The 27288-nt window shown below is 40.0% G+C and overlaps 1 protein-coding gene across 1 annotated transcript; it reads left to right on the forward strand.

The window, feature by feature from the left end:
* Positions 1–21459: 21459 nt before the first annotated feature.
* On the forward strand, positions 21460–26342 carry LOC136677592 (uncharacterized). The gene is made up of 2 exons (XM_066655154.1): positions 21460–21952; positions 22037–26342. Exons 1-2 carry the CDS (start codon positions 21610–21612, stop codon positions 22447–22449), a joined length of 756 nt encoding a protein of 251 aa, XP_066511251.1. The 5' UTR covers positions 21460–21609; the 3' UTR covers positions 22450–26342.
* Positions 26343–27288: the final 946 nt, after the last annotated feature.

A 27288-nucleotide genomic window follows, 5' to 3' on the forward strand; every position in this document is an offset into this window, starting at 1 on the left:
ACAAGACCCCTTCCGAAGGACACAAGCCCCCTTCCGAAGGGGGTCTGAGTGACTGGCGTGTTGTCTCCAGACCCATAAGACGAGATGAGAGAAGTGTACTTTCCCTGTACTTACAATGTAGTCCTAATTGCAAGTAGGAACTGCTCAGTAACTGATTCCTATAGAGAAGTTAAATAAGGGAGAATACACACTAAAACATAGGCTATAAAATATAGTGTTACCACATATTATATTATAATGTATAATTACAACCCAATAAGCGTTTGGGAACCAAGGACACTAATTGTTGAAGATTTGTAGGTGCAATTATTTCCCATTCTTGCTTGATGTACAACTTCAGTTGCTCAACAATCCGGGCTCTCTGTTGTCGTATTTAGTGCTTCATGGGCACTAACACACCCCCATACCATTAGAGATGCTGACTTTTGAACTTTCCGCTGATAACAATCCGGACAGACCTTTTTCTCTTTGGCCCAGAGGATACGAACTCCATGATTTCCAAAAACAATTTGAAATGTGGACTCGTCAGACCACAGGACACTTTTTCCACTTTGAGTCAGTCCATCTCAGATGAGCTCAGGCCCAGAGAAACCAACTGCATTTCTGGGTGTTGTTGCTATATGGCTTTAAATGTGCATGGTAGAATTTTAACTTGCACTTGTAGATGGAGTGTTCACGACAATGGTTTTGTGTCACTGATGGACATCAGTGGTAGCAGTGCACCTGGTGTGCTTTTCTGGTGTCATATCTCCTCGTTCTAAGCTGTGTGGAAGAACAGACATGTTCTGCGAGGGTTGTGTCCATAGCTCGGAGCGCTACAGTCAGCGGAGGAATGTGTTCCTGTACACAGAGCTGTGATATGGTTCTAATTTTATCTGAGTGTAATTTATCATTATGTTTTGACCTGATGCTGGAAATTTGAACTCAGAGCAAACTCATCCATTCACCAGCAGACTACAGCTAATGACCACAGATAACACCACCCAGAACCACACAGGACACTGATTTAGAACCACTCTCATGTCTTCAACCAACCTAGGGTTAATTTCGCCCCTCCCCCTTGTTTTGGAGGGTCCTCTTGCCCCTTGTAGCTGATTTACAGGGTGTAGTGGTTAAACTCTCCCCTACAAAACGGAAAGACCCTTCAAGATCATGATACGTAATCAGAACAGAAAAAGAGCAGCGCTTAAGGGGGGGTGGGGGGTTGGGGGTTCTGATACAGCTAATTCAAGACAGCTGTAGGAGCGCAGAGTAGGAATAATTTCTCTACAGCAAAGTTAATCATTCCTCAGCATGAGAAATGCCATGCATGAGCTGAACTCAGATTCTTATTCTGCAGATTTTTTGTTCAAACCTTTTAGATCCACCTTAAATGTTGCAGTATCTTCAGGCTCTAATATGTAATTGCTTCAATATTTAAGATGGAACTGGAAATTTACAGCTAACTGCAGAAACATCTGCTACTACTAGTGCTGCTTCTGCTTGTTCTGAATTAAAGGCAAGGCATGCCAAGGCAAGTTCAAGTTTATTTATAGAGCACCTTTCATACAAGAGCAATTCAAAGTGCTTTACAGAAAAGAAAACAGTTAAATTAAAAGCAAGAATACAAATCATAAAAGTCCATTAAAACAATTAAAATAGTGCAATAAAAGGAGTAAAAGAAAACATGATAAAAATGCTTCAGACAACTTAAAATACAATAAAAGAAAAGAAGTAAAGAGCCATTACAGAATAAAAAGTGCAGAGTATTTTAAACTGAGCTGTAAGCCTGCTCAAACAAGAATGTTTTAAGTCTTGATTTAAAAGTGCCTAAAGTCAGGCTCTTCTTATATTTTCAGTCAGCTAGTTCCATTTAAGAGCGGCATAGTAGCTAAACACTGCTTCTTCATATTTAGTTTTCACCTGAGGCAAGACTAACTGACTCATTCCTAAAGACAGAAGATCTAAATTTTTCTTTTTTAGAAGAGGCTTTACAACTGCAGTTTTTAGAGAGCTCAGAAAGACCCCCGACATAAGAGGTGTTTACAATGTGGAGTTATCCTGGTGCTATAGTGTGAGACACACAAATTTGGTTGGTCGTGTGTCAAGACTACAAATGGATGGCTTTTAACTAAGGTGTCTTTATGAAGTGATGGAGAGGGTGCAGACACATTGTTGGATTATGGATGTACTAAGCGCTTGATTTTGCTGTTGTAAATGTTGTTGATGATGCTAGAGAAATACGATTTTTGTGTTTTGCATATTGTCATGTTGTATTCACGTAGCCTATCTTTGTAGATTTCTTTGTGAATATGAAGACTCATTTTACGTCATCTGCATTCTGCCTTGCGATGTTCCCTCTTTTGGATTTGAACAACAGAAGTGTTTCTCCATGGTGCTTTCTGTTGGCATGACATAGCCTTCACTATAACTGGCACAGTCTCATCCATAACACTGACGATTTTTTAATTAAAGCTATTCAGCATATCATCAACAGAGTCAGATTGTTTACATTGTGTAGTTACATCAGTGATGACTTTAGTGATCTGACAATGTGACATCCTCCACAGTGACCTTTATGTTGAGACTCTTTGAGATTATGACATCCAGTGTGTGACCGTGACAATGTGTACTCCCTGTAACATGTTGTGAAAGACCAAAAGAGTCCAATATGTCATGTAGTTCCTTGGCAAAACAGTTCTTAAGATTGTCAGTATGTATGTTAAAGTCACCAGCAATAACAAAATGGTCAATGTCAGTAGAAATATAAGACAGCATCTCAGTACAAAGTCAGTTAAAATAAAAGACAGCAAGTTTGGAGGAGCCAACTCCATTAAGATTCATTTAGCCAAGTCTCTGTTAAAAGTATAAAATCCAGTCCATGTGCTGTAATAAAATCATTAACTAAGTGTGATTTGTTTGTGAGAGATCTGATTTTTAAAAGAGCTATCTGATCAGGGCGTCTGCTGTAAGTTTGTTAGGGTGTTGTGTCCGGCTGACACTTCTGGCACTTTCTGTGTTGTGTTCACTGTGTTTGTTATTCTCGCAAAGGTCATGCAGTGGTTCAAATTCATTTTTCAGCTGATGTTAGTAAGATCGATATTCTAGTCTGGTTCTGGGCTGTGGTCTCTGCGCAGCAGTGTTAGGTTTAGCAACTGAATTTGCTGGATCGGCTGTGGTACCAGGAGTTGAAGATGAGCCTACAAAACTATACAAAGCACGGCATTTGGGTCTAGCTTCAATCTGCAACCATTGTCCGTCTCTAACTGTACTCATGTCAGTGTTGCCATCCACACGATCCTCTGGTCTGGTTCTGTGTGTCTCCGCTGTCTGCTGCCAATACTCCCACTCACTGTTACTCCTCGCACAGCGCTGAAATGCCAGTCCTTAAACTCTTATAGCAGGCTCTGAAAATCCCTTTCTTTTTTTTCGTTCTCTGAAGAAGTCCATAACAATTCTGATAGCACATGTGTGGGAAAAAATGATGAGGCATTTCACAAGTTTTTTCCACTGTAGCCTGTTAAAAGTGTCCTGGTTTTTGGAACAGTCCTGCTTCCTAGAACAATCTGAATCTCAGTTTGAAGTGCTCACACTTCACCCCACCCCTCTATCCCAACAAGAACTGAGGCCCCCACCTCTAGAAAACATGTAAGTGGTATGGGCAAGGGGTGAAACGGGATTCACGCCCTAGAATCATGCTGGGGTTCTCACTGATCTATATTCACCCTCAGGTCTGAGTGAGTGAGCAGAGGTGTGGAAAAACAAAGGAAAGTAAAGAATGACAGAGTAGGGGAAACTTACCTCGAAGTAGGCAACTCTGTTGATGGCTCGCTGTGAGTTTTATTTCTGTGGTCACCTCATATAAAAATAGTATCAGTAACCACTAGATTCATAAAGCTTTCTCTTTATCTACATACTGTACTGTATTTGTGGAGAGCTTTATCCAGGAGTTCATTATAAAGGTCTTCTAAATAAAGTTACTTTGCCTCTATAGCTAATCAACAATCAACTGTGGTCATAAACAAATAAATTGCAATTGAGTTGCCCTCACAGATATTTTGAAGACCAGCATTTTCACTACTATAGAATTCTATATATTTTTTCTCTTCAGTCTTCAGATATTTTATTTTAGGTGCAGAAGTTCCAGAATAAAGAGTATTGTGAAGTTCATGGAAGTCGTACTGTCCAGATCATTAGCTGTTCTCTGTACATGGCTCTGGTGTCTCCGGGCATCTGTACAGGTTTGTGCTCAAAATTAATCAGTGCCCTATTCCCTATATAATTCACTACATAGTGAGCAATGTAGGGAACACACCTCACCTTGTGTAATTATGAAGGTATATTGGGGCGAGCCTTCTCTGAACCCACTGAGAATGTACTGAAGGCTCTGCAGCTTAGAGCCTTATCATGAGAGTCTATGAGACGTGTGTGGGGCAATCTTCCACCATCTTAAAACTGCTCAAAAAAAGAAGAGGGACTGTACAAAACAAAACTTAATGAGACAAGACAAACTGTCTGTCAGAGCTTGGTTAATACAGAGCCATGGGTTTTTAATGAAGTAGAATGAAAGAAAAAAAAAATCTTTCCTTTCCCTTTTGGTGCTGCGTTGCACCATTGCCCTAAGGAACAAACCGCCCGTGCCGATTGCTCTTGTATAAAACTACATATGTAACCTCAGAGAGATTATATAAATGCTAGAAAGATTGTCCCTTTAACTGAAATTTCCTCTCTGACCATGTCCACCAATCCCTCTCCTACATCCTAAGACGTCAGCTGATGTTTGACATTTGGTTCTGTAGGAAAAAATGGGACGTCTCTCAAAAATTGATGAAAAATGGAAAACCTTTATTACAGCAAGCAGTTGCAAGATACAAAGATGTACCATGGATTCAGCGGAGCTAGACTGAACATTGAGTAATAGAAAAACACAGCTTATATAGTTTGACAATACCGCCTTCCATCTCAGCTACTCCTAAGGACCACAATACACATGGAACCCTGTCATCTGTGAGGCACTTAATGTGTATTGAGTTCTATCACCTTCATGTTTAGACTAGTTCACTTTGTCTGTGGTGGTTGTTGATTACTCAGTAATAAACCTCCCTTGATATTGATTAGGTCTTCTGGTCCCACAGTGAGAGCTGTTGTGGCTCTTCCTGCTTTGCCTGTTTATATACTAAATATGCCAAATGGTCAACCTATCTCTAGGAAGACACACTGGTTTGGAACATTTATTATGATATTAATATTGTTGATTGCAGCAAGTCAAGCCAGTCACATTTGGGTCCATGCTGTAATTTCTTACAGTTCCCCCCTTTGATGCTTTTGAAGCATCACATCAACTACTTACTATACATAAATTTTCTGAGTGATACCCAGTGGTCGACACCCTCCTGCCTTAGGTTGCCCCTCACTGGCTTGAGAAGTCTTACCCATCATTGGAGAAGTGCCTCAAAACACACTGGTACATACTTGCTCTAATAGTAAACTATCATAACAGTTCCTCTACAAGGAAGAAGAGAATGAGAAAATAACAAGTAAAAAAACAAACATTAACAAGATTTCTTGGAGTCTCATTCAACAAACATCACATTCAGTGGAACTGCCAAAATGAAGTGTTTGAGGAAGTTGGAATGTGAAAACTAACCACACACACACACACCACAACATTACACATTAAACACCAACCTCAGCTTTGTCAGCTTGATCAGTTAATGAAAGGTTGTAAATTTGGAATGTGAAAGGAAAGTATATAAAAGAAATAAAAAAAATATATACATCCTAATATCTCTCCCTTTTTGATAGCACTTTTTGTTTTCATTTGAGTTAATTTCATTTAAGACAGTAGGAGAGATGAATGCTTTAAGTGTTGCATCTTCCGTCGTCATCTGTATTTCAGTTGGTTTCAGGTTGCTGAGTAGAGTATCTGCTGGCATCTCTTTATCCACCATAGCTTCCATAGCTTGAAATGCATAAACAAAGCAACAGCACTATCCTGTTTTGATGGCATCTGTTATTAAAATAACTGTGGACTTTCACATATTAAATAGTGCTACTACTGTCCCTACCTAACCATGAGAGTTCTAGACTCTAAGAGAAGTGAGGAAGCGCTAACCGCTTTGTGGGGGAATAGGGAGTCTTCACTTTGAGTTTGATCCCCACATTCTAAATATTGTGGTTCTGCTCAAAGCCCTTCTTTAGAGTCACTCATGTTTTCCCTAATATTAGTTGTAGCACTAAATAATGATGTGAAGCACAAATGTTTATATTTTTGTATGAAAGCTGCCTGCACACCTTGTCCCTCCCCTCCTTATCACACAGCTTTAGCTGCTGAGTGTCAGACCTGTCAGTGGGGGGTTTGTGCCAAATGGCAGCACAAACAAACACCAATATTCATATTGTGGTGTGAATACACAACAATGTCAAATGGGCCGACCTGTTTCATCTTGCATCGGAAAAGATGGTGAACACAAAACCACTAATGAATGGTTATTACGGATTTCACAAATGCATCATTTTTATTTTATGTGTTTAATATCTTCAATAGCCAATCATTGCACTGACCTCCAATAACATTTAAAATTGGCTTACAATACTGTTTCATGGCATAAGTACTACAGGTATCACAGAGTCCTGTGATTCCTATGCAGAACCATGCAGAGATTTACAGTCTGCTCTTCCTAGAGCAGCCTGTAATTCACAGTTGTCTATGCTCAGTTTCTCTATTGCTGCTTGCAATTCACCTAGAGCAGCCCGTAATTCACTGTTCTCTGTGCTCAGTGTCTTCATTGCTTTTTGCAATTCCCTGAGCTATTTATGCACCTTGGAGTTTGGGAACATCTTTGGAGATCCATGCCTCAAAGTAGATTTGCATTCTCTAGCAATATGTCCCTCTTTATCACAAGAATAACACACTAAGATTGCATTAGGATTATAAGGTGGTGGTCTCTCATCAGCCGTTCTAGCTATCTGACCTTCATTCTTCCAGGAAACATTTCTTTGAGCTGTATTCTGATGGGAAAGTTTACCATTGATGGCTGCTATGGGGATGGATTTTTTATTACCGCTACTACTATTGTAAAACTGAGTCATTTTAGTAATGATCTCATCATAGGTAGACATATAGGTCACATGCATTGCAATGGCGGCACGGGTGAAACCATCACTTTGTGCAATCAGAGCAGATTTAAATCTCTGGTCTTGTGTAGTAATGTCCACAATATCGCTGTAGGTTAAGAATGCATCCATGAGTCTCTCTGAGAATGCGACAGGATGCTCCCCTTTTTGCATGGTAACCTCTGTGATTTTTTCCCAGTTAATGACTCTTGCTTCTAAAACAATGCCTGTTTTCTTTCTGCCTGGTTAGCCTTTTTATTTTTAACTTTATCTGAAAGAGCTCGGCCTAGAGTAGAGGGAAGACACATAATCAAGACAACACAAGCATCTGCATCTGTTAACCTATGAATGTCAGCGTGCTGTTCCAATTTGTCTAAGAAATTTAGGGGATCGTGTTTTACTGGATCAAATTTTCCCACATTTTTGATTAATGATTCCAGTACAGTGGGATTCAGAGCACGGACAGTAGTAGTTGTGACAGCACTACTTTCTTCCTCTCCGAGGGGGGGAACCGTGGTGGAAGAAAGCAGTGGTGACATAGGAAACCTTGTAGTACGATTAGAGTAGTGATCATGGCTGTTTTGTGGAAGAGAAGCTTCCTTCCAATTTGGGTTTGTTTCATACATGTTCTGAAAATGTGTTTGATTTCTGATTTGATCCAATGGTGTTTTGGAATCTATTGTTCCCTCACTATCTAGTCCTTCAGCTAATTGGGCAGACATATTTTTTAACATAAACTGACATGCTGATCTAGTCTGCTGTAGATCGCTTGATAACCTTTCCACAGATTATACAAGTCTGTTATTGTCCATCTTATAATTAGAGATTTCTTGTTTTAGTCTGACTATTTCCTCCTTCAGAATTGTCTCCCCTGCTTGGTAATTTTTCATAGACATTATGTTTTCACTAATTTGAGTGTATCACTGTATTTTCCATCTCAAGTGCATCTCTCTGTGTCTCTGCTTCCTTTAACCTTTTCCTGGTTAGTTTATATGAGGCAAAGATGGCATAAAGAGCATTTGCAATTTTCTTTTTCTTATTCTTGGGCATTTTAGGATCGTTTTTGAATTGGGAAATTGCCCACTTATAGGGTTCGTCCACAATATTCTCAATCCCATTAAACAGTTCCTTTGAACCATGTTTAGAAATGTATGACTAATTCCTCCATTCTAAGACTTTTATTCAGTGTAATAGAAAGGAAGAAATAAAATAAAATAAAAAACTATCTCAGTGCTTCCACCAATCAGGCTGCTTCACGGTCAAACAATTGTATGTATTCACCACACAGAAACCTACCCCCGTTTCAGTTACTTTTGATACGTACAATAAAACAAGTTTCAGTTACTTTTGAAACGTACAACACAACAAGTTTCAGTTACTTTAGAAACTTTACAGCACAAGTTTCAGTTACTTTAGAAACTTTACAGCACAACAAGTTTCAGTTACTTTAGAAACTTTACAGCACAACAAGTTTCAGTTACTTTAGAAACTTCACAGCACAAGTTTCAGTTACTTTAGAAACTTTACAACACAACAAGTTTCAGTTACTTTAGAAACTTTACAGCACAAGTTTCAGTTACTTTAGAAACTTTACAGCACAACAAGTTTCAGTTACTTTAGAAACTTTACAACACAACAAGTTTCAGTTACTTTAGAAACTTTACAGCACAAGTTTCAATTACTTTAGAAACTTTATAACACAACAAGTTTCAGTTACTTTAGAAACTTTACAGCACAAGTTTCAGTTACTTTAGAAACTTTACAGCACAACAAGTTTCAGTTACTTTAGAAACTTTACAGCACAAGTTTCAGTTACTTTAGAAACTTTACAGCACAACAAGTTTCAGTTACTTTAGAAACTTTACAACACAACAAGTTTCAGTTACTTTAGAAACTTTACAGCACAACAAGTTTCAATTACTTTAGAAACTTTACAACACAACAAGTTTCAGTTACTTTAGAAACTTTACAGCACAAGTTTCAGTTACTTTAGAAACTTTACAGCACAACAAGTTTCAGTTACTTTAGAAACTTTACAGCACAAGTTTCAGTTACTTTAGAAACTTTACAACACAACAAGTTTCAGTTACTTTAGAAAATTTACAGCATAACAAGTTTCAGTTACTTTAAAAACTTTAATACCTATTCTGTGCTCTGGAGCTGTCAGGGAAACATCAATCAAACATCAAACATCTGGCCAAGGGCAGGGAAGAGTTCAGTAGAAATGCCTGAGCAACCTGGACACATCACTGTAAGAATGTTGTTTATTATTTTGTAGGAATACACACACAAACACAACACATACATGAAAAAATTTAAATCATAAGCTTAAATTAAGGATAATATTATTTTAAACCCTGTGTCCATTCACTGTCCACTCTGTTAGACACTCCTACCTCGTTGGTCCACCTTATAGATGTAAAGTGAGTAACAGTAGCTGTCTCTGCAAAGTTTGTGTTGTTCATCCACTAGTCCTTCATCACTAGACAGAGGACACGGCCCACAGGAAGCTGTTCTCTTTTTGGTTGGTGGATTATTCTCAGTCCAGCAGTGACAGTGAGGATTTTAAAAACTCCAGCAATGCTACTGTGTCTGATCCACTCGTACCAACACAACACACATTAACACACCACCATGTCAATGTCACTACAGCGCTGAGAATGACCCACATTAAAACTCTGTGACTTGTCTGAACTCTATACTCCACCAGGGGACAGTGTAGACCTTTGTCTCTGCTCCATACAGACTGGGTTGTGGCTTATGTTGTGCACTCCTTTAACTTTCAGCTGGTAAATTAAAGTGATGTGTTAAATGCTTCAGAAACATCCTCACCCTGTGAAAATGTGAGCTGGAGTTAAATGGAGCAAGAAGCTTCTGCTGACTTTATCATGTTGAGTAAAGCTTATGTGCAGTTTTAATCATCACTGAACTGAGACTGACATAAAAACCCATCCATATCCAAACCTCCCACAGGTTTAACAATTCTAGGATGAACTGCAGCATTTAGGAGAACATATTTATGAGGACATGAGGAGCACAGAATTTAGGGATAAACACAGGTGCATGATGATAAGTTCCATATCCTGCATATTGATGTATCCTTGTAGTTATGGCAACATTTTATGCAGTTAACAACTTCAAACAGAATTACACTTTCAGTTACATTTCAATATATTTCAGCAAGATTTTAAAATATTATAAATAACAAATACTTTAAATAAAACGTCCTTTTGTCACCTCAAATAACATTTACAAATAAAACATTCATTATCTGTAACCGCTTATCCAATTCAGGGTCGCAGTGGGTCCAGAGCCTACCTGGAATCATTGGGCGCAAGGCGGGAATACACTCTGGAGGGGGCGCCAGTCCTTCACAGGGCAACACAGACACACATTCACTCACACACTCACTTTTGAGTCGCCAATCCACCTGCAACGTGTGTTTTTGGACTGTGGGAGGAAACTGGAGCATCCGGAGGAAACCCACACGGGGAGAACACACCAATTCCTCACAGACAGTCACCCGGAGCAGGAATCGAACCCACAACTTCCAGGCCCCTGGAGCTGTGTGGCTGCGACACTACCTGCTGCGCCACCGTGCCGCACAAATAAAACAATGATTTTGAAAAAAAATGCATATGTAAATAAAGTCCCTTTTGACTTTAGTATTTGCTGTTGACTTACTGCTTTACATAACCAGCAATCGGATTAATTCTTATTGCTGGAGGGCAGGACTTTATCCGTTAACAGCAAGCTGACTGGCTTTTAATGCTGATGGACGGGAATCCATGTTCAGCGTCATGAGAATTTCAACCCGTAATCGTACCCTTATTTTAAAGATTTCTGGCTGGATTTACCTCACACAACACTGTCATCCTGAAAGTGTCCCAAAAAAGCTTTTTCACTGGGCTATTTTCACTGGCTCCAGGACAGCGGTGTCTGTGTGTCACTCAATTGAGTCATAGCGCTCATCATAATGAGCAGATCTGATTGGCTGAGTAGCCTAATGTGTGATATGCAGAAACACATGTGATTAGTCTATGAATTGACTAGAAGAGTAATTAAAACAAAAACACTCTGTTAACAATTAAAAAGCTCTTAGTTTATCAGTTACTGGCCCAGGTCCTTATAGGACAGTGTCTGTGTCTGGACTAGGGCTGTCACGATCATTAAATTTTAACTGACGATTATTTGTCATACAAGTAATTGTGATTAACGATTTAATTGTCTGTTTTTTTATACACCCCCAGTATTTTAATAGGCCTTTATGCTTAATGATAACATAAACACTGTACAATGTACAATGTACACACACTATTATGATAAAAAACGTCAGTTTATTGAACATTCATTAATTCATTCATTATCTGTAACTGCTTATCCAGTTCAGGGTCGCAGTGGGTCCAGAGTCTACCTGGAATCATTGGGCACAAGGCGGGAATACACCCTGGAGGAGGTGCCAGTCCTTCACATGGCAACACACAATCACACATTCACTCACACACTCACACCTATGGACACGTGGGTCACCAATCCACCTATCAACATGTGTTTCTGGACTGTGGGAGGAAACCGGAGCACACAGAGGACACCCACACACTGAATGCAATGATGTGGAGATGGCAAATGTCAATATTTTATTCGTAATAGAACATAGATCACAGATCAAAAGTTTAATCTGAGTAAATGTAACATTTTAAAGGAAAAATATGTTGATTCAAAAATTCACAGTGTCAGCAAATTCCAAAAAAGTTGGGACAAATAGCAATAAGTGGCTGGAAAAAGGAAATTGAGCATATAACGAACAGCTGGAAGACCAATTAACACCAATTAGGTCAATTGACAACATGATTGGGTATAAAAAGAGCTTTTCAGAGTGTCAGTGTCTCTCTGAAGCCAAGATGGTAAGAGGATCACCAATTCCACCATTGTTGCGCAGAAAGATAGTGCAGCAATACCAGAATGGTGTTACCCAGCGTAAAATACCAAAGACTTTTAAGTTATCACCATCAACCGTGCATAACATCATCAAAAGATTCAGAGAATCTGGAACAATTGCTGTGCGTAAGGGTCAAGGCCGTAAAACTCTACTGGATGCTCGTGTTCTCCAGGCCCTTAAACGTCACTGCACCTCAAACAGGAAAGCCACTGTCAAGGAAATAACAGAATGGGCTCAGGAATATTTCCAGAAAGCATTGTCAGTGAACACAATCCACCGTGCCATCCGCCGTTGCCAGCTGAAACTCTACAGTGCAAAGAGGAAGCCATTTCTAAACAAGCTCCACAAGCTCAGACGTTTGCACTGGGCCAGGGGTCTTTTAAAATGGAGTGTGGCAAAATGGAAGACTGTTCTGTGGTCAGATGAGTCATGATTTGAAGTTCTTTATGGAACACTGGGACGCCATGTCATCCGGACCAGAGAGGACAAGGATAACCCAAGTTGTTATCAACGCTCCGTTCAGAAGCCTGCATCACTGATGGTATGGGGTTGCATGAGTGCTTGTGGCATGGGCAGCTTGCATGTCTGGAAAGGCACCAGTAATGCAGAGAACTATGTTCAGGTTCTAGAACAACATATGCTCCCATCTAGACGTCTTCCTCTTTTAGGGAAGACCCTGCATTTTTCAACAAGATAATGCCAGACCACATTCTGCAGCAATCACAACATCATGGCTACGTAGGGGAAGGATCTGGGTACAGAAATGGCCAGCCTGCAGTCCAGATCTTTCACCTATAGAGAACATTTGGCGCATCATAAAGAGGAAGGTGCGACAAAGAAGACCCAAGGCGATTGAACAATTAGAGGCCTGTATTAGACATGAATGGGAGAGCATTCCTATTTCTAAACTTGAGAAACTGGTCTCCTCTGTCCCCAGATCTCTGTTGAGTGTTATAAGAAGAAGGGGGATGCCACACAGTGGTAAAAAATGGCCTTGTCCCAACTTTTTGGGGATTTGTTGATGCCATGAAATTTTGAAACAACACATTTTTTCCTTAAAATTATACATTCTCTCAGTTTAAACTTTTGATCTCTGATTTGTGTTCTATTCTGAATATAATATTAGATGTTGGCACCTCCACATCATTGTATTCAGTTTTTATTCACAATTTGTTTAGTGGAGCAATAGCTGGCTTGTGGGCCAAGCAGCAGGCCGATGTAACACTGACGATGTCACAATGACCCGGAGCAATGGCTGGTCTGTGGGCAAGGCAGTAGGCCTACGGAACACTTATGATGTCACAATGACCGGGAGCAATAGCTGGCCTGTGAGCCAGGCAGCAGACCGACGGAACACTGACGATGTCACAATGTCCCGGAGCAATAGCTGGCCTGTGGGCCAGGCAGCAGGTCGATGTAACACTGACGATGTCACAATGACCCGGAGCAATACCTGGCCTGTGGGCAAGGCAGCAGGCCTACGCAACACTTATGATGTCACAATGACCGGGAGCAATAGCTGGCCTGTGGGCCAGGCAGCAGACCGACGGAACACTGATGATGTCATAATGACCGGAAACAATTGTAGCGGAGTAACAGTATTTGAGTTGGTTATGTTTAATGGTAATTATCACTTATAATAATAATTATTATTATTAGTAGTGAATTAAATGGCAAAAATAATCATTTATTAAAGATTGAAATACTGTCAACGCTAGGGAATGAGTTCTCAGGATTTTCAGACTCTTAAGGAACAAACTCCACACACTGTATTATTTCAAATAATGGAAACACTTTATTAAAAGGAAAGATAATAGGTTGATAAACATAGCACAATCATTAAAATCTCATGGAATCAACGCAGGTGAAACCAGTTCGAATTTAATACTTGGCTAGGCTATATGACTTGTGAAGGATGTGTTGCTAAATTATTTAATTAGGGTATACTTTTATCAAGAGATTTAGTCCGATATCAGCTCTGAAGATGAGGAATTTAGCTTACTTTTTTCTCTTTTTCCGTTATGATCACCTAGCCGATGGGTCCAGCAGATTTTCGCTCTGTTCTTCCAGTGTTTGACTTGTTACAGCTCAAGTTAGGCTGGTTAGTTGGGGAAAGTTAGGGAAAGTTTTACGAATTAATTAGCTAATACTTTTTTATGATTTCAACGGTGGTCCTTATTCTGGCCAAAATAAGTTTCACCTGCTTTGATCAGTCGTAAAATTAAACTTGGATTGGGCTGCAAACACGAACACACAAAAAAAGAAAAGATTACTGAAAATTAATCGACGTTTACTCTTTTAGTTTCTGTATTGCAATGCTAACTGACACAAGGCATCCCCTGTAAGTTGCATGAAGGTCCTTTTCTTTTAAGAGTCTTTAAAGAGTCGGCTTGTCAGCGTAGACGAGAAGAAAAGTACAAGAGAAAACGTGAAGAGCGAAAATGTGAAGCGTGCAAGGAATTACAAGAGAGTTCAAGAAGAAAAAAAAAGCAGGAACACGACTCCCTTTTTCATAGGTGGCGCGGTCACGCCCATTTGGGAGGTCTCGTTCTCTGATTGGTTCCTGGGTCTGAGGTTCACGTGACTTTCTTCACGTTTCAGAGAGGAGAGAGAGAGATCACAATTTTTTTCTGGCGAATACGAATAATGAATAAAATATACTTCATACATACTTGAATATAGCATAATGAGTGTACTGGATTATTTTTATCAAATATATATATATATATATATATATATATATATATATATATATATATATATATATATATATATATCGTACATTACCAACTATTCCAGATGTCAGAAATTAATTCATCTTTCTAAATTGAGACAGGGATTTTTCTTCGTGATTGAAACAGTAATTCACATCACTCGGTTAGTTAGTAGACAATCACCTGAGAATAACAGAGGATAACATTAATAACACATTGCATAAAACATGTTTAGAAATAAAACATGTTTGGCACATATCCCAGCTAGCAAGGTAGATCTGGGCCGATTCCGGCTCAGGCTCGGCACTGTCGGCTGGCTGCCGTCTCGGCGTGAATGCGGCACACCGCATCTGGCCCAATTCTGGCTGCACGTTGGCACTATCGGCTAGATGAGGCTCGGCGTGAATGTGGCACCCTGCATGTGGCCCAGTTCCGGCTGCCCGTTGGCACTGTCGGCTGGCTGCCGTCTCGGCATGAATGCGGCACCCTGTATATGGCCCAAGTCCGGTTGCACGTTGGCACTGTCGGCTTGCGAGGCGATTGCCATTGCAGTTAGCACACTACACCGATCAGGTCATTTTATTAAATACTGCGTATTAATTGTATGTGGCCCACATTTAAAAATGAAAGAAAATACTGGTAACTATCTGGAAAATGATGTAATAAGTGTTAAATAAATAGAAATATTATTTTAACTTGTTAAATGCCATACAGTTATAGGTAAGCTCTGTTCTGTACTATTTTAGAATATTGATGTAATGATTGGGACATGAATGACAGAAATGATTATGATAAATATGGTTAATAAGGAGACAGTGCGGTGCTGAAGGGAGGAAATTGTTATTTAAGTTTTTGAAGATGGCAGCTTTAAAATGAATGAACTCTGAATGAGAAAACGGAAGGTGGCAGAAGCGAACCGCTGTAAAAACACAGAAGAAGAAGACGATGAAGTTTCGCGCTCTTTTCTGTGACCGCGGCGCGCGAGCAGCTTCATCCCGTAAGTATTTCAATTTAACCTTATATTTTCGGATACATATGTATTTTGGTATCGCCCAAATGTAGTTAACATCGTTAATGTTACGTACGTTATTCTATAAACTGCTATACGTGTAGTAGTATAAACTACATGTGAAGTAGTTTATTTTTGGAGCTGTGAAGTTAGTTAATTTTTTCAAAATTAACTATGAACATGAACTAATTAATTTTCTTAATGTAATTATGTAAAGATGGACTGCAGTAAGAAAACTAGTGGGGCAGTGAAAAATGCAGGTGGCAGGGAGAAAAGCAGATAGGAGGTTAATTCAAGTTTAGATGAGATCTTTAGTATTGGTTGTAGCATAATCGTTTGTATAATCGTTTGTACTATAACCTGATAATCTTTTACATTTGAAGTTCTGTAGTTAATGAATCTGCATGCATAAGCAGTTCACAGTTTTTCATTAAATATTTTTATAGAAAATATATTGAAAAGAACAGAACATGTACATAATCTCTATATGTTTAATTATAGAGCTGGAATTCAACAAGGAGTACAACTGAGGTGATTACATTTGAGCGTTCTTTCACTTCACTGCACGTCCTGAAGATCCCTTTTCCAGGCTGCCAGAGATGAGGATACAGCTGATATTTCCATCATTCCTGAGGGCAGTGAGGTATTGACAAAGTGTGACAACACAGCAGAGGCTTGCAAACTGTTGATCAAACTGATGTGTGCCATGAATAAGTGTCAAATGTATACTTCCACACATTTGAGGAAACTCAAACTGTTTTAAAGTACCTTTCTGCCTTTTTTTTTTTTTTTTTTTTTTTTTTTTTACTTTTCCAAACCTACTGGAGAACTTTAAGCGATTTGTTATATGGCCTTAGCATAGTATATTTTAAAAGAAAAGTCTGAATTTAAATGGCAGTTCTTAGGGTGTAAAACCAATTGTTCTTTTGAAAAACAGTTTTTGAATGTTAATTGGATTTAGGAAATCATGACACTGCCAATTTCAAATTTCAATGCCAATTACAAATGTATTTTCTATTTATTGATTTTATGTACTGTTTGTATACATTGAAATTGCTGTATGTTTACACTGTTTCAAGGTTGTATGAAAAGCACACTTACTAATATTACATTGTCTGATATGTTGTCATTGTGGTGGTACCCTCAATTGTACATATTTGTACATTTAATTAGGAAACATGATTATATTATAATTGTAGATTTTAAAATGTGTTGATTTCATACACCGTTTCATCTCCAGGACTTTTATTATTTGTTTTATTATTTGTTATTTTTTGTTATATGACATTTCCATAATGAAATACTACAAACATGTATGTCTCCCTCCGGAGAAGAGAACGCAATGTACCTTTAAGGAACAAAACTGGACTTTTAAACACTTGTACCTTTAGTGACCAATAATGTACCTTTTTTCCTGAGTGTAAAAGTTATTTAATAAAGCAGTTATTTCACCATGAACCTGATTGTACCGTTTTCTGAGGGAAGGGAGGGGTGTGTGTGTGTGAACTATTACAACCGATAATGAGCCAGATCTGGGCCGAGTCTGGCACTAATGGCGTGCTTCTGGCTCAAACTCGGCCGTGGTCCAGTTATCGCGATTTAGTTATGGCTTGCCGGACTAGGGCCGAGTCATTTGAGCCGCGCCTCAGCCACAACACTCGGCCGATTCTGCGCCGAGAGTTTCCCAGACTTGGGCCAGAATTATCGGCCCACTCTACGGCCGTACGTCACGGCCGAGACAATGCCGACTCCACGTGCCGGCATCGGGCCGAGTGTTTTTGTTCCGGCGTGCGTGATTCGGCTCGAGTGTGGGCCGATACAATTTTGCTAGCTGGGATGCGTCCGATATGATGTTTAGAGTGAGAGAGGGCGAAAAGTGATTTCGCAAATGTCCACTCGGGGGCACTGTTGGTCCATGCCATTGGCAGTCCTGGACCATTTATTATTCTGGATAAGATAAGGGTACTCGTCGAAGCTGATGGTAATAACCCAGTAAACAAGGAACGTCCCTGGACGTTCAAAAAAGGTCTAAAAGTAGTCGGTCCGTCAAGGACATATTTTAAACGTCAGTGGACGTCCAAAATTAATTGAAAACAAGTCTGTTATTTCAGGACCAATCGACAACGTCAATGGACGTCCGAAATGTGCTGAAAACAAGTCCGTCATTTCGGGACCAATTGATAACGTCAATGGACGTCCGAAATGCGTTCAAAACAAGTCAGTTATTTTGGAACCAATTGATAACGTCAATGGACGTCCGAAATGCGTTGAAAACTAGTCCGTTATTTCGGGACTAATTGACAACGTCAATGGACGTCCGAAATGCGTTGAAAACAGGTCAGTTATTTCGGGACCAATTGATAACGTCAATGGACGTCCGAAATGCATTGAAAACGAGTCTGTTATTTCGGGACCAATTGACAACGTCAATGGACGTCCGAAATGCGTTGAATACAGGTCCGTTATTTTGGGACTGATTGACAACTTCAATGGACGTCCGAAATGCGTTGAAAACAGGTTAGTTATTTCGGGACCAATTGATAACGTCAATGGACGTCCGAAATGCGTTGAAAACAGGTTAGTTATTTTGGGACCAATTGATAACGTCAATGGACGTCCAATGTTAACCAAATATCAAAAGTGTTGGGCTGGAAAGTAAAATCATACAATAACATTTGCGCAGGCCACATTTGTGCTTTTCCAAATATGTGAAAATCATCAGATGAACGGTACTTTTATCTGAAGTTGTGTGTAAAATATTGATGTATTGTACTCTGTTATTACTTTTACTTAGTAAATCAATGCATATAATTTTATTAGGTGCACCAAAACATTTGCATATGATACAATATTTTGTTAGACTGACAATTTTTTTCCCACTCAGGTATCCAAATAACTTGGAGTATGTTCATGTTCCCAAAGGTTTAACTGTGAAATATAAATGTTGTGGGGAACACTAATGCAAGTATGTATTTTATTATATTGTAGAATTAGTAATAATATTTTAAAACGTATAAGCTGTGATCTGATTATTAATGAAAGCATACATGTTTTGAGTCAATACTGTCCATCCTCCAGCACACCTTGCATATTTCACTCAAGCAAAAGCTAGAAAATGTGCCACTTTTCAATGTTGCAGAGATCTGAAGGTTTCAGTAATTTTATCAGGCAAGGAAGTCAACAGATGCATCAACAGCATTGTCACCAAATGCCCAGTGCTGGTAGCAAGTGAACCAACATCATATAAGTATTATTGTATCTTTTATAATTCTGAAAATATTATATATAATATGTATAATATTATTCATTCATTCATTCATTCATTATCTATAACCACAAATCCAATTCAGGGTCGCGGTGGGTCCAGAGCCTACCTGGAATCAATGGGCGCAAGGCGGGAATACACCCTGGAGGGGGCGCCAGTCCTTCACAGGGCAACACAGACACATACACACATTCACGCACACACTCACACCTACGGACAATTTTGAGTCGCCAATCCACCTGCCAACGTGTGTTTTTGGACTGTGGGAGGAAACCGGAGCACCCGGAGGAAACCCACACAGACACGGGGAGAACACACCTCACAGACAGTCACCCGGAGGAAATCCACGCAGACACGGGGAGAACACACCAACTCCTCACATCGAACCCACAACCTCCAGGCCCCTGGAGCTGTGTGACTGCGACACTACCTGCTGCGCCACCATGCCGCCCTATAATATTATTATAATATTTATAATATAGTACTATAATATAATACTAGATTTATATTTGTTATTTTACTGTAAGACCATTATTAATATTCTACTATATTAATATTTGTCTAATATCGTTTCCTTATTCTATCTTATTTGCGCTACACTATTGTCTTTATTGATATAATTTATTGGATTATTATAATAAAGCTTTCATCTATTGTGTTCTGCTTTGTTTTTACAGTTGTCTGATGAGGTTGATGGAATCCATACTCTAACAGTGAACAAAATTCACCAGTTCAGCAATGGATTTACAGCTGTACTCCCTAAAATACACATCGCCACACTGACGTTGAGATGAGATAGGACTTCAAAGCTTACAGGTTTGATTTAAACATTTGACCTAAATAATAATTTAACAATTATTGCATCAATGTGGCTTGTGTGCTTTCATTCATTCATGTATTCATTCATTGTCTGCTTGTCCAGTTCAAGGTTGTGGTGGGTACAAAATATTTACATACTACCTGGAATCACACTGCGCAAGGTGGGAACACACCCTAGACAGGGCACTAGTCCTTCACAGGGCACCACACACCCACACATTCACTCACGCACTCACACAATGGACACTTTTGAGTAGCCAATCCACCTGCCAATGTGTGTTTGGATCATGGGAGGAAACCAGGAGCACACAGAGGAAACCCATGCAGACACAGTAAGAAAACACCAAACTCCAGAGGGGGGCACCAATATAAATTAATAGTTAATAGGTATGGGATCATTATTTAAGCATTTTTCTTCATGATGTATAGGCATTGACTTGTTGACTTGTTTTTTCTTGACTTACAACTCTGACCCCCTCATTAAGTATGATAAAGTAAACTGTTGCCACACCAACTAAAATAGTCACAGTCAACAGAAAGTCAGTATTATGTCTTAGTGTGTCATGCCAAGTCTATTTCTGTTTTTCTGTAGGGTGAACCTACAACATTATATCTGATAATTCAGCTGAAAGATCAGGACTGGGAAACTGGTGTTTCCAGAGGAAGCCAGAGTGTGGTGAAAGCTGAGTTGAGGTTTGCTGTCATAGTGCAGTAGATGAGGCCTTCTTCACAAACACCTGTATGTATCACGACTTCAAAATTGGAGCAGGAATCGAACCCACAACTTCCAGGTCCTTGGAGCTGTGTGACTGCGACACTAACTGCTGCGCCACCGTGCCACCCATTATGAATATTTGTGTTAATAATTCTGGTACACTTTAGTCACCACAGGGTACAAAATGGTTTGTCAGTGGGGTGGTATATATAAAGCTAATGGTAATCATACATTTTAGCCCCTTATGGTTCCAAGTAAATTAACTAGTACAAAAACATGATTACATAAAAGAACACTGAAAGGTACTGTATTGTACCTAAAAGAGGTACAGCCCCAGTGACAAGCTTTTGTACACTCTATACTTTGTACTTTGTTCAAATCTGTACTTCATTTTCTTAGTATGCAAATTTTTGTTTCATTTACATGTGTAATTGAATTTTTTTTATATTTTCATTATATATATATATATATATATATATATATATATATATTTTTTTTTTTTTTTTATACATTTATACATGTATGCCATGTTTGAGTCACATATTTTGGGCTAATTACAAAATTTTTTTGCTTTTACCTATGGGTGTAATGTTTTTTCCAACCGGGATTGTGAACTGAAAGGTACAATTAAATACTAATAGAAGTGTTACATAATAGAAACTATTAAAAGAAATAATGGATAAACTATTAGGAGCTTTATTAAGTGCTAATGGGTTACATGATGAAAACTATTAGATGTAGACACCAGTCTGAACCATTAAATTCTTAATGGAACCTACTGTACTTTGAAAGTACATTTGTAATGTGACTCTGTTACGGTTCGGGGAACGTCACAGGTACGTCACTTCCGGCTGACTACTCGCGTGCTTGATTTGAAATTGTTTGCCGTTTGTCGTTGTTTTAGTCCTCTAGACGTTTATTTACAATCTCTATTGCATATTCTTTGGCATTGCTTATCCTAGTGTGCTGTCTTCATCATTCCTAACCCACCGTGCTTCTTAACTTCATTTTTTTTCGTACATATTATTTCTCATTGTTTATTTTTTTCTCTTCATGGCACCTGCCGAGGAACGAGCCCTTTCTGAGCTCGGCGCGGAGCTCGAGCAGCTCGGTCGCCGTCTCTTGGAGAAGCAGACGGAGCTCCAGCGGGAGAAGACGAGACTCGAGGCAGCCCGCGACGCCTCCTACGTGGCCGTCGCCTCTCCGGCTCCTCTGCCGCGGCGGTTTGCGGGGGTACCCATCTACACGCCTGCACCGGGATGGGAGCGCCAGCGTGGGCGTGGGAAGCCGAGGCCGTCCCCCCCTCCACCGCAGCCAGTCTTCACTTCTGCCAACCGGTTTGAGGTGCTCAGCTCCTGGCCTTCACCTGCTCCAGCGCCGAAGACTAAACAGGACGGTGTTCTTATTATTGGTGACTCAATAGTTAGACATTTAAAAGTGCCGGGGATAAAGAGTAATGCAACCGTGTCTTGTCTCCCAGGCGCACGTGTCCTGGACGTCGCCAGGCGGCTTCCGTCGGCGCTTCGGCAGCGCGAGGACTTCGGCACCGTCGTTCTCCACGTGGGAACAAACGACATCTCCGCCCGCCGCAGCGAGGTCCTGAAGGAGCACTACCGTTCGCTTCTGGATACCGCTCGGAAGAAGACGGATGCTAGGATCATCGTCTCTGGCCCCCTGCCCACCTACCGTCGAGGATGCGAGGCGTTTAGCAGGCTCTTCGGGCTCCACTCCTGGCTCCTGGATTGGTGCGGCACTGTCGGCGTGGACTACGTCGACAACTGGGAGTGCTTTCGTGAGCGTCCGGCCCTGTATCGTCGGGATGGGCTTCATCCGAGCCGTCTAGGATCCGCAGTTCTCTCTGAGAACATTGAGGTGGTTCTGCGCCGGAACTGACTGGTCATTCCCAGTCACATCAGTCAGGTAGGTGGAATGGATAGCGAGCAGGTAAGTAATATTAAAATTCCTAATGTTCTTCCTGACCATCTCTCTACTGCTAGTATGATGAGTAGCATGTCCATATCACCCACTCTGATTAACGCTAATAAATTTTTCAGCATTGAGACTGTGTCTGTTCCCCGCAAAGCTTGTTATCACAAACGCCCAAAAATCAGTTTTAACAACCTAATTAGAATTAACACCAAGGCACTGCAGCGAACGCAATATTTCAGCACTTCCAGCATTAAATTAGGGCTTTTAAATATACGATCTCTAACATCCAAAGCACTCACTGTCTGTGATATTATTACTGATAACAAACTCAATGCATTATGTCTCTGCGAAACATGGGCTAAAGCCAATGAATACATTGCCCTAAATGAGTCCACTCCCCCTGGCTTCAGCTATTACAGTTGCCCACGAACATCTGGTCGTGGTGGTGGTGTAGCCACAATCTATGACCCTACCATTGACACAACACAAAAATCTAGTTATGATACTAAATCCTTTGAAGTACTTACTCTTAAAGTCACTGCATCAAAAAGGCAGCACTCATTTATGCTCATCACAATCTATCGTCCTCCTGGCCCTTATACAGAATTTCTTTGTGAATTTGCTGATTTTCTCTCAAGTGTAGCTATCGTATCAGAAAAGGCCTTAATTGTTGGTGATTTCAATATTCACTTTGAGAAGGACCATGATCCACTTAAAATTGCATTTGAATCAATTTTGGATGCGCTAGGGTTCACTCAGAATGTTACTGGGCCCACTCATCAATGCAAACACACATTGGACCTAGTGTTAACACGGGGCATTGAGATAAAGAATCTATCCAATCTCTCGCTACATGAGACCATCTCTGATCACCATCTAATCACATATGAAATAGCGTTAAACTTTGATATTTGTCCACAACCACGCTATATTAGAAAGCGCACTATAACATCCTCAACAGTTAGTGATTTTATCAACAACCTTCCAGACCTTACCACCATTTCTTCTCCAACTCACCCAAATGACCTTGAGCTCATTACAAACAACCTACAACACTTATTGTGTACAAACCTAGATAGTGTTGCACCAGTCAAGACCAAACAATTTAGAGAGAAAAGGCTTGCTCCATGGTACAGTGACAGCACGCGTGCATTAAAACTGGCTGCCCGTAACCATGAACGTAAATGGAGACACACAAAACTAGAATGTTTCCGAATTGCATGGCAGCACAGCCTCACCGACTACAAACATGCCTTATCTAAAGCCAAATCACAGTACATCTCTTCCCTTATAGAAAACAACAAAGACAACCCTAGATTCCTTTTTAGCACTGTATCAAATCTAATTGGAAACAAAAAGGAAATCAACCCCATTGTTCCCTCTGATTTCTGTAGCAATGACTTTATGATGTTTTTTAATGATAAAATTGATTGCATTCACCTCAAAATCCAAAATCAGTCTAAAGTCACATCGGCTCCCGTAGATGAACCCCCCGCCAGCTCTGAGGTGCACTTAGACTACTTGAATTCTGTCGATGAAAATGACTTGCTTAGTTTAATTAGCTCATCTAAATCAACTACATGCTTACTGGATCCTGTACCAACACAATTATTTAAACAAATTTTACCTAAAGTCATTAGACCATTGCTCACAATAATAAACTCATCCCTCAACATTGGATATGTACCAAAACCTCTGAAACTAGCGGTAATCAAACCAATTATTAAAAAACCCAATCTTGACCCTCTCGTACTCGCAAACTACAGGCCAATTTCAAACCTCCCTTTTATTGCTAAGATTCTAGAAAAAGTCGTGTCACAGCAGTTGTGCTCTTATCTACAAAACAATGACATTCATGACATTTTTCAGTCTGGATTTAGACCAAATCACAGCACAGAAACGGCTCTAACAAGAGTAACTAATGACTTACTCCTTTCACATGATAAGGGCTATATATCTATTCTGGTGCTGCTTGACCTTAGTGCAGCATTTGATACCATAGATCATGTGATGCTTCTTGATAGGCTGGAAAATCTGGTAGGAATAAAAGGATCTGCCCTCTCTTGGTTCAGATCTTATTTATCCGATCGTTACCAATTTGTTTATCTGAATAATAAATCCTCTAATCATACTTTAGTTAAATATGGTGTTCCACAAGGATCAGTGCTCGGCCCTGTATTGTTCACACTCTACATGCTGCCACTGGGTCGACTAATCCGTAAGCATGGGATTCAATTCCACTGTTATGCTGATGACACACAACTGTATATATCAGCCAAACCCAATGATGTTGCTTGTCTACGTAAAATAACAGAATGTCTAACTGAAATTAAAGACTGGATGATGCAAAACTTTCTCATGTTAAATTCTGATAAAACTGAGGTCTTGTTACTAGGTAAAGATACTCAGATACATTCACTCAGAAATGCTGCTATTGATAATTCAACAGTAAAACACAATGCCATCATTAAAAACTTAGGGGTAGCCTTTGATTCGACTCTCACATTTGATACCCACATATCCAATACAGTCAAAACCGCCTTCTTCCACCTACGCAATATTGCCAAAATTCGGCATATTTTATCATTAAAAGATGCAGAGAAACTAGTGCATGCTTTTATAACTTCACGTCTAGACTACTGCAATGCGCTCCTGGCAGGGAGCTCGTGCAAAGCGTTACACAAGCTTCAGTTAGTTCAAAATGCAGCAGCCAGGGTGCTCACTAGAGCTAGAAAATTCGAACATATCACCCCAGTTCTCTCGTCCCTACACTGGCTACCTGTAAAATTTCGCATTGACTATAAAATACTCCTCTTAGCTTATAAATCTCTAAATGGTTTAGGCCCGCAGTATCTTACTGAACTTCTCATACCTTATCGCCCGTCACGTACACTTCGTTCACAGGATGCCCATCTACTCTTTGTTCCTCGCATTAAGAAAAACACAGCAGGAGGAAGAGCCTTTTCTCACAAAGCTCCTCAACTCTGGAATAGCCTTCCGGTTACTGTTCGGGGCTCAGACACACTCTCAATCTTTAAATCTAGATTAAAAACCTACCTTTTTAAACAAGCTTTTGGTTAATCACTCACCTTCAGGTTACTCCTTCTATATTGGTGTTCGGGCTGGTTTTCATATTATCACTGTTCTGTGTTAACCCTGTCATATCACCATAGCTACAGCATTCTTAGTTAGCTGTGTAGTAACCGCCAACACGCTGTCTGTCGCTGGGTTCTCTTGCCTGACCAGTGGAAGCTTTTTTCGCAGGACAAATTTCCCCGTTCTTTACCATGAACCTACTAACCTCTGTATTTATATTTGTTCCCTTTGTCTGGCTTTCTTTCTCCTGTCTCTCTCTCATGCTTTGAGATGTCCTGCTGCTCTCCAGGTGTTGCCCTGATCCAGCCCCTGTGTCCTGTACAATATCCTGTCCTTGTCTCATCTACACTATCATGCTTGGCCATGCTGTTTTATTTCAGATTAACTCTGCACCTAATTTTAACTCACACTGAATCCCTGATCACCTCCTCCTTCATCAGACTCATACATCACTAATATCATCATCCTCACCATTTTCATTTCTGCTTCTCCATCATCACTAATATACTACATTTATATTACTATAACCCCTTCATCGGTCATTTCACTTTTACTTCTGTTCTCTGTTGTGTCTCCGGTGTCGACCCGAGGAGGATGGGTTCCCCGTATGAGTCTTGGTTCCTTCCAAGGTTTCTTCCTCGTGTGCTGAGGGAGTTTTTCCTTGCCACTGTTGCCCCTGGCTTGCTCATAGGAGGCTTGGACCCGGATCTCTGTAAAGCTGCTTTGTGACGACTTTTTGTTGTGAAAAGCGCTATATAAATAAAATTTGATTGATTGATTGATTGATTACTCGTCTTTTCAAAGTTTATGTTTGGATGTCTTTTCAACTTTAATTCAGTGTTTATTGAATGACATTTAGTACGTGATTTCAATGTTGAAATAATGGCTTTAAAAGGACATCTTTAATGTGACTTTGTTAGTTGTCTTTTCAACTTTCATTTTAAACCATAAAAAAACGCTGATTGAACGACATTTAGGTACGTGATTTCAACGTTGAAATAACAGCTTTAAAAGGACGTCTTTAATGTGACTTTTTTTAGTCGTCTTTTCAACGTCTGTGTTTGGACGTCTTTTCAACTTTCGTTTTCAACCTTAATAAAACGCTGATTGAACGACATTTAGGTACGTGATTTCAACGTTGAAATAACGGCTTTAAAAGGACGTCTTTAATGTGACTTTTTTTAGTCGTCTTTTCAACGTCTGTGTTTGGACGTCTTTTCAACTTTCATTTTCAACCTTAAAAAAACGCTGATTAGACGACAGTCAAGTACATTATTTCAACGTTTAATCAACGGCTAAATGTTTACTGGGAAAGCTGGGGTTCTTTAATCCTGGTCTCTAAGGCTCTGATTGATCTTTTTGGCTTAAAGGGGTCATAAACTTGGGTTCCACTTTTACTGTCCAGAAGAAGAAGGGGGAGTAGTCATCTGGTGTCGTAAGTTTGAAGATGACCCCTCCCTGTCATCCTGGGGGTCACTGAAAAGTGTTCTGCTTAGCCTTTGCTGTCAGACATAGGTGTGTGCGTGAGTTTGTGTGTGTGTGGGTGGGGGTGCATAGCCTTTCAGCACACACACACACTCTGTGGAATGCAGGTCCTGTCCATATCTTAGTGGAGAGTCAGAGTCTTAATTTTTCATTTCTTGATCTGGGTCGATACTCCACTACACAATAGTTGGCCTGTGGACCAGGCAGCAGTCCAACCGAACA

The sequence above is a fragment of the Hoplias malabaricus genome, chromosome Y, assembly GCF_029633855.1.
Source record: "Hoplias malabaricus isolate fHopMal1 chromosome Y, fHopMal1.hap1, whole genome shotgun sequence".
Classification (NCBI taxonomy): Eukaryota; Metazoa; Chordata; class Actinopteri; order Characiformes; family Erythrinidae; genus Hoplias; species Hoplias malabaricus.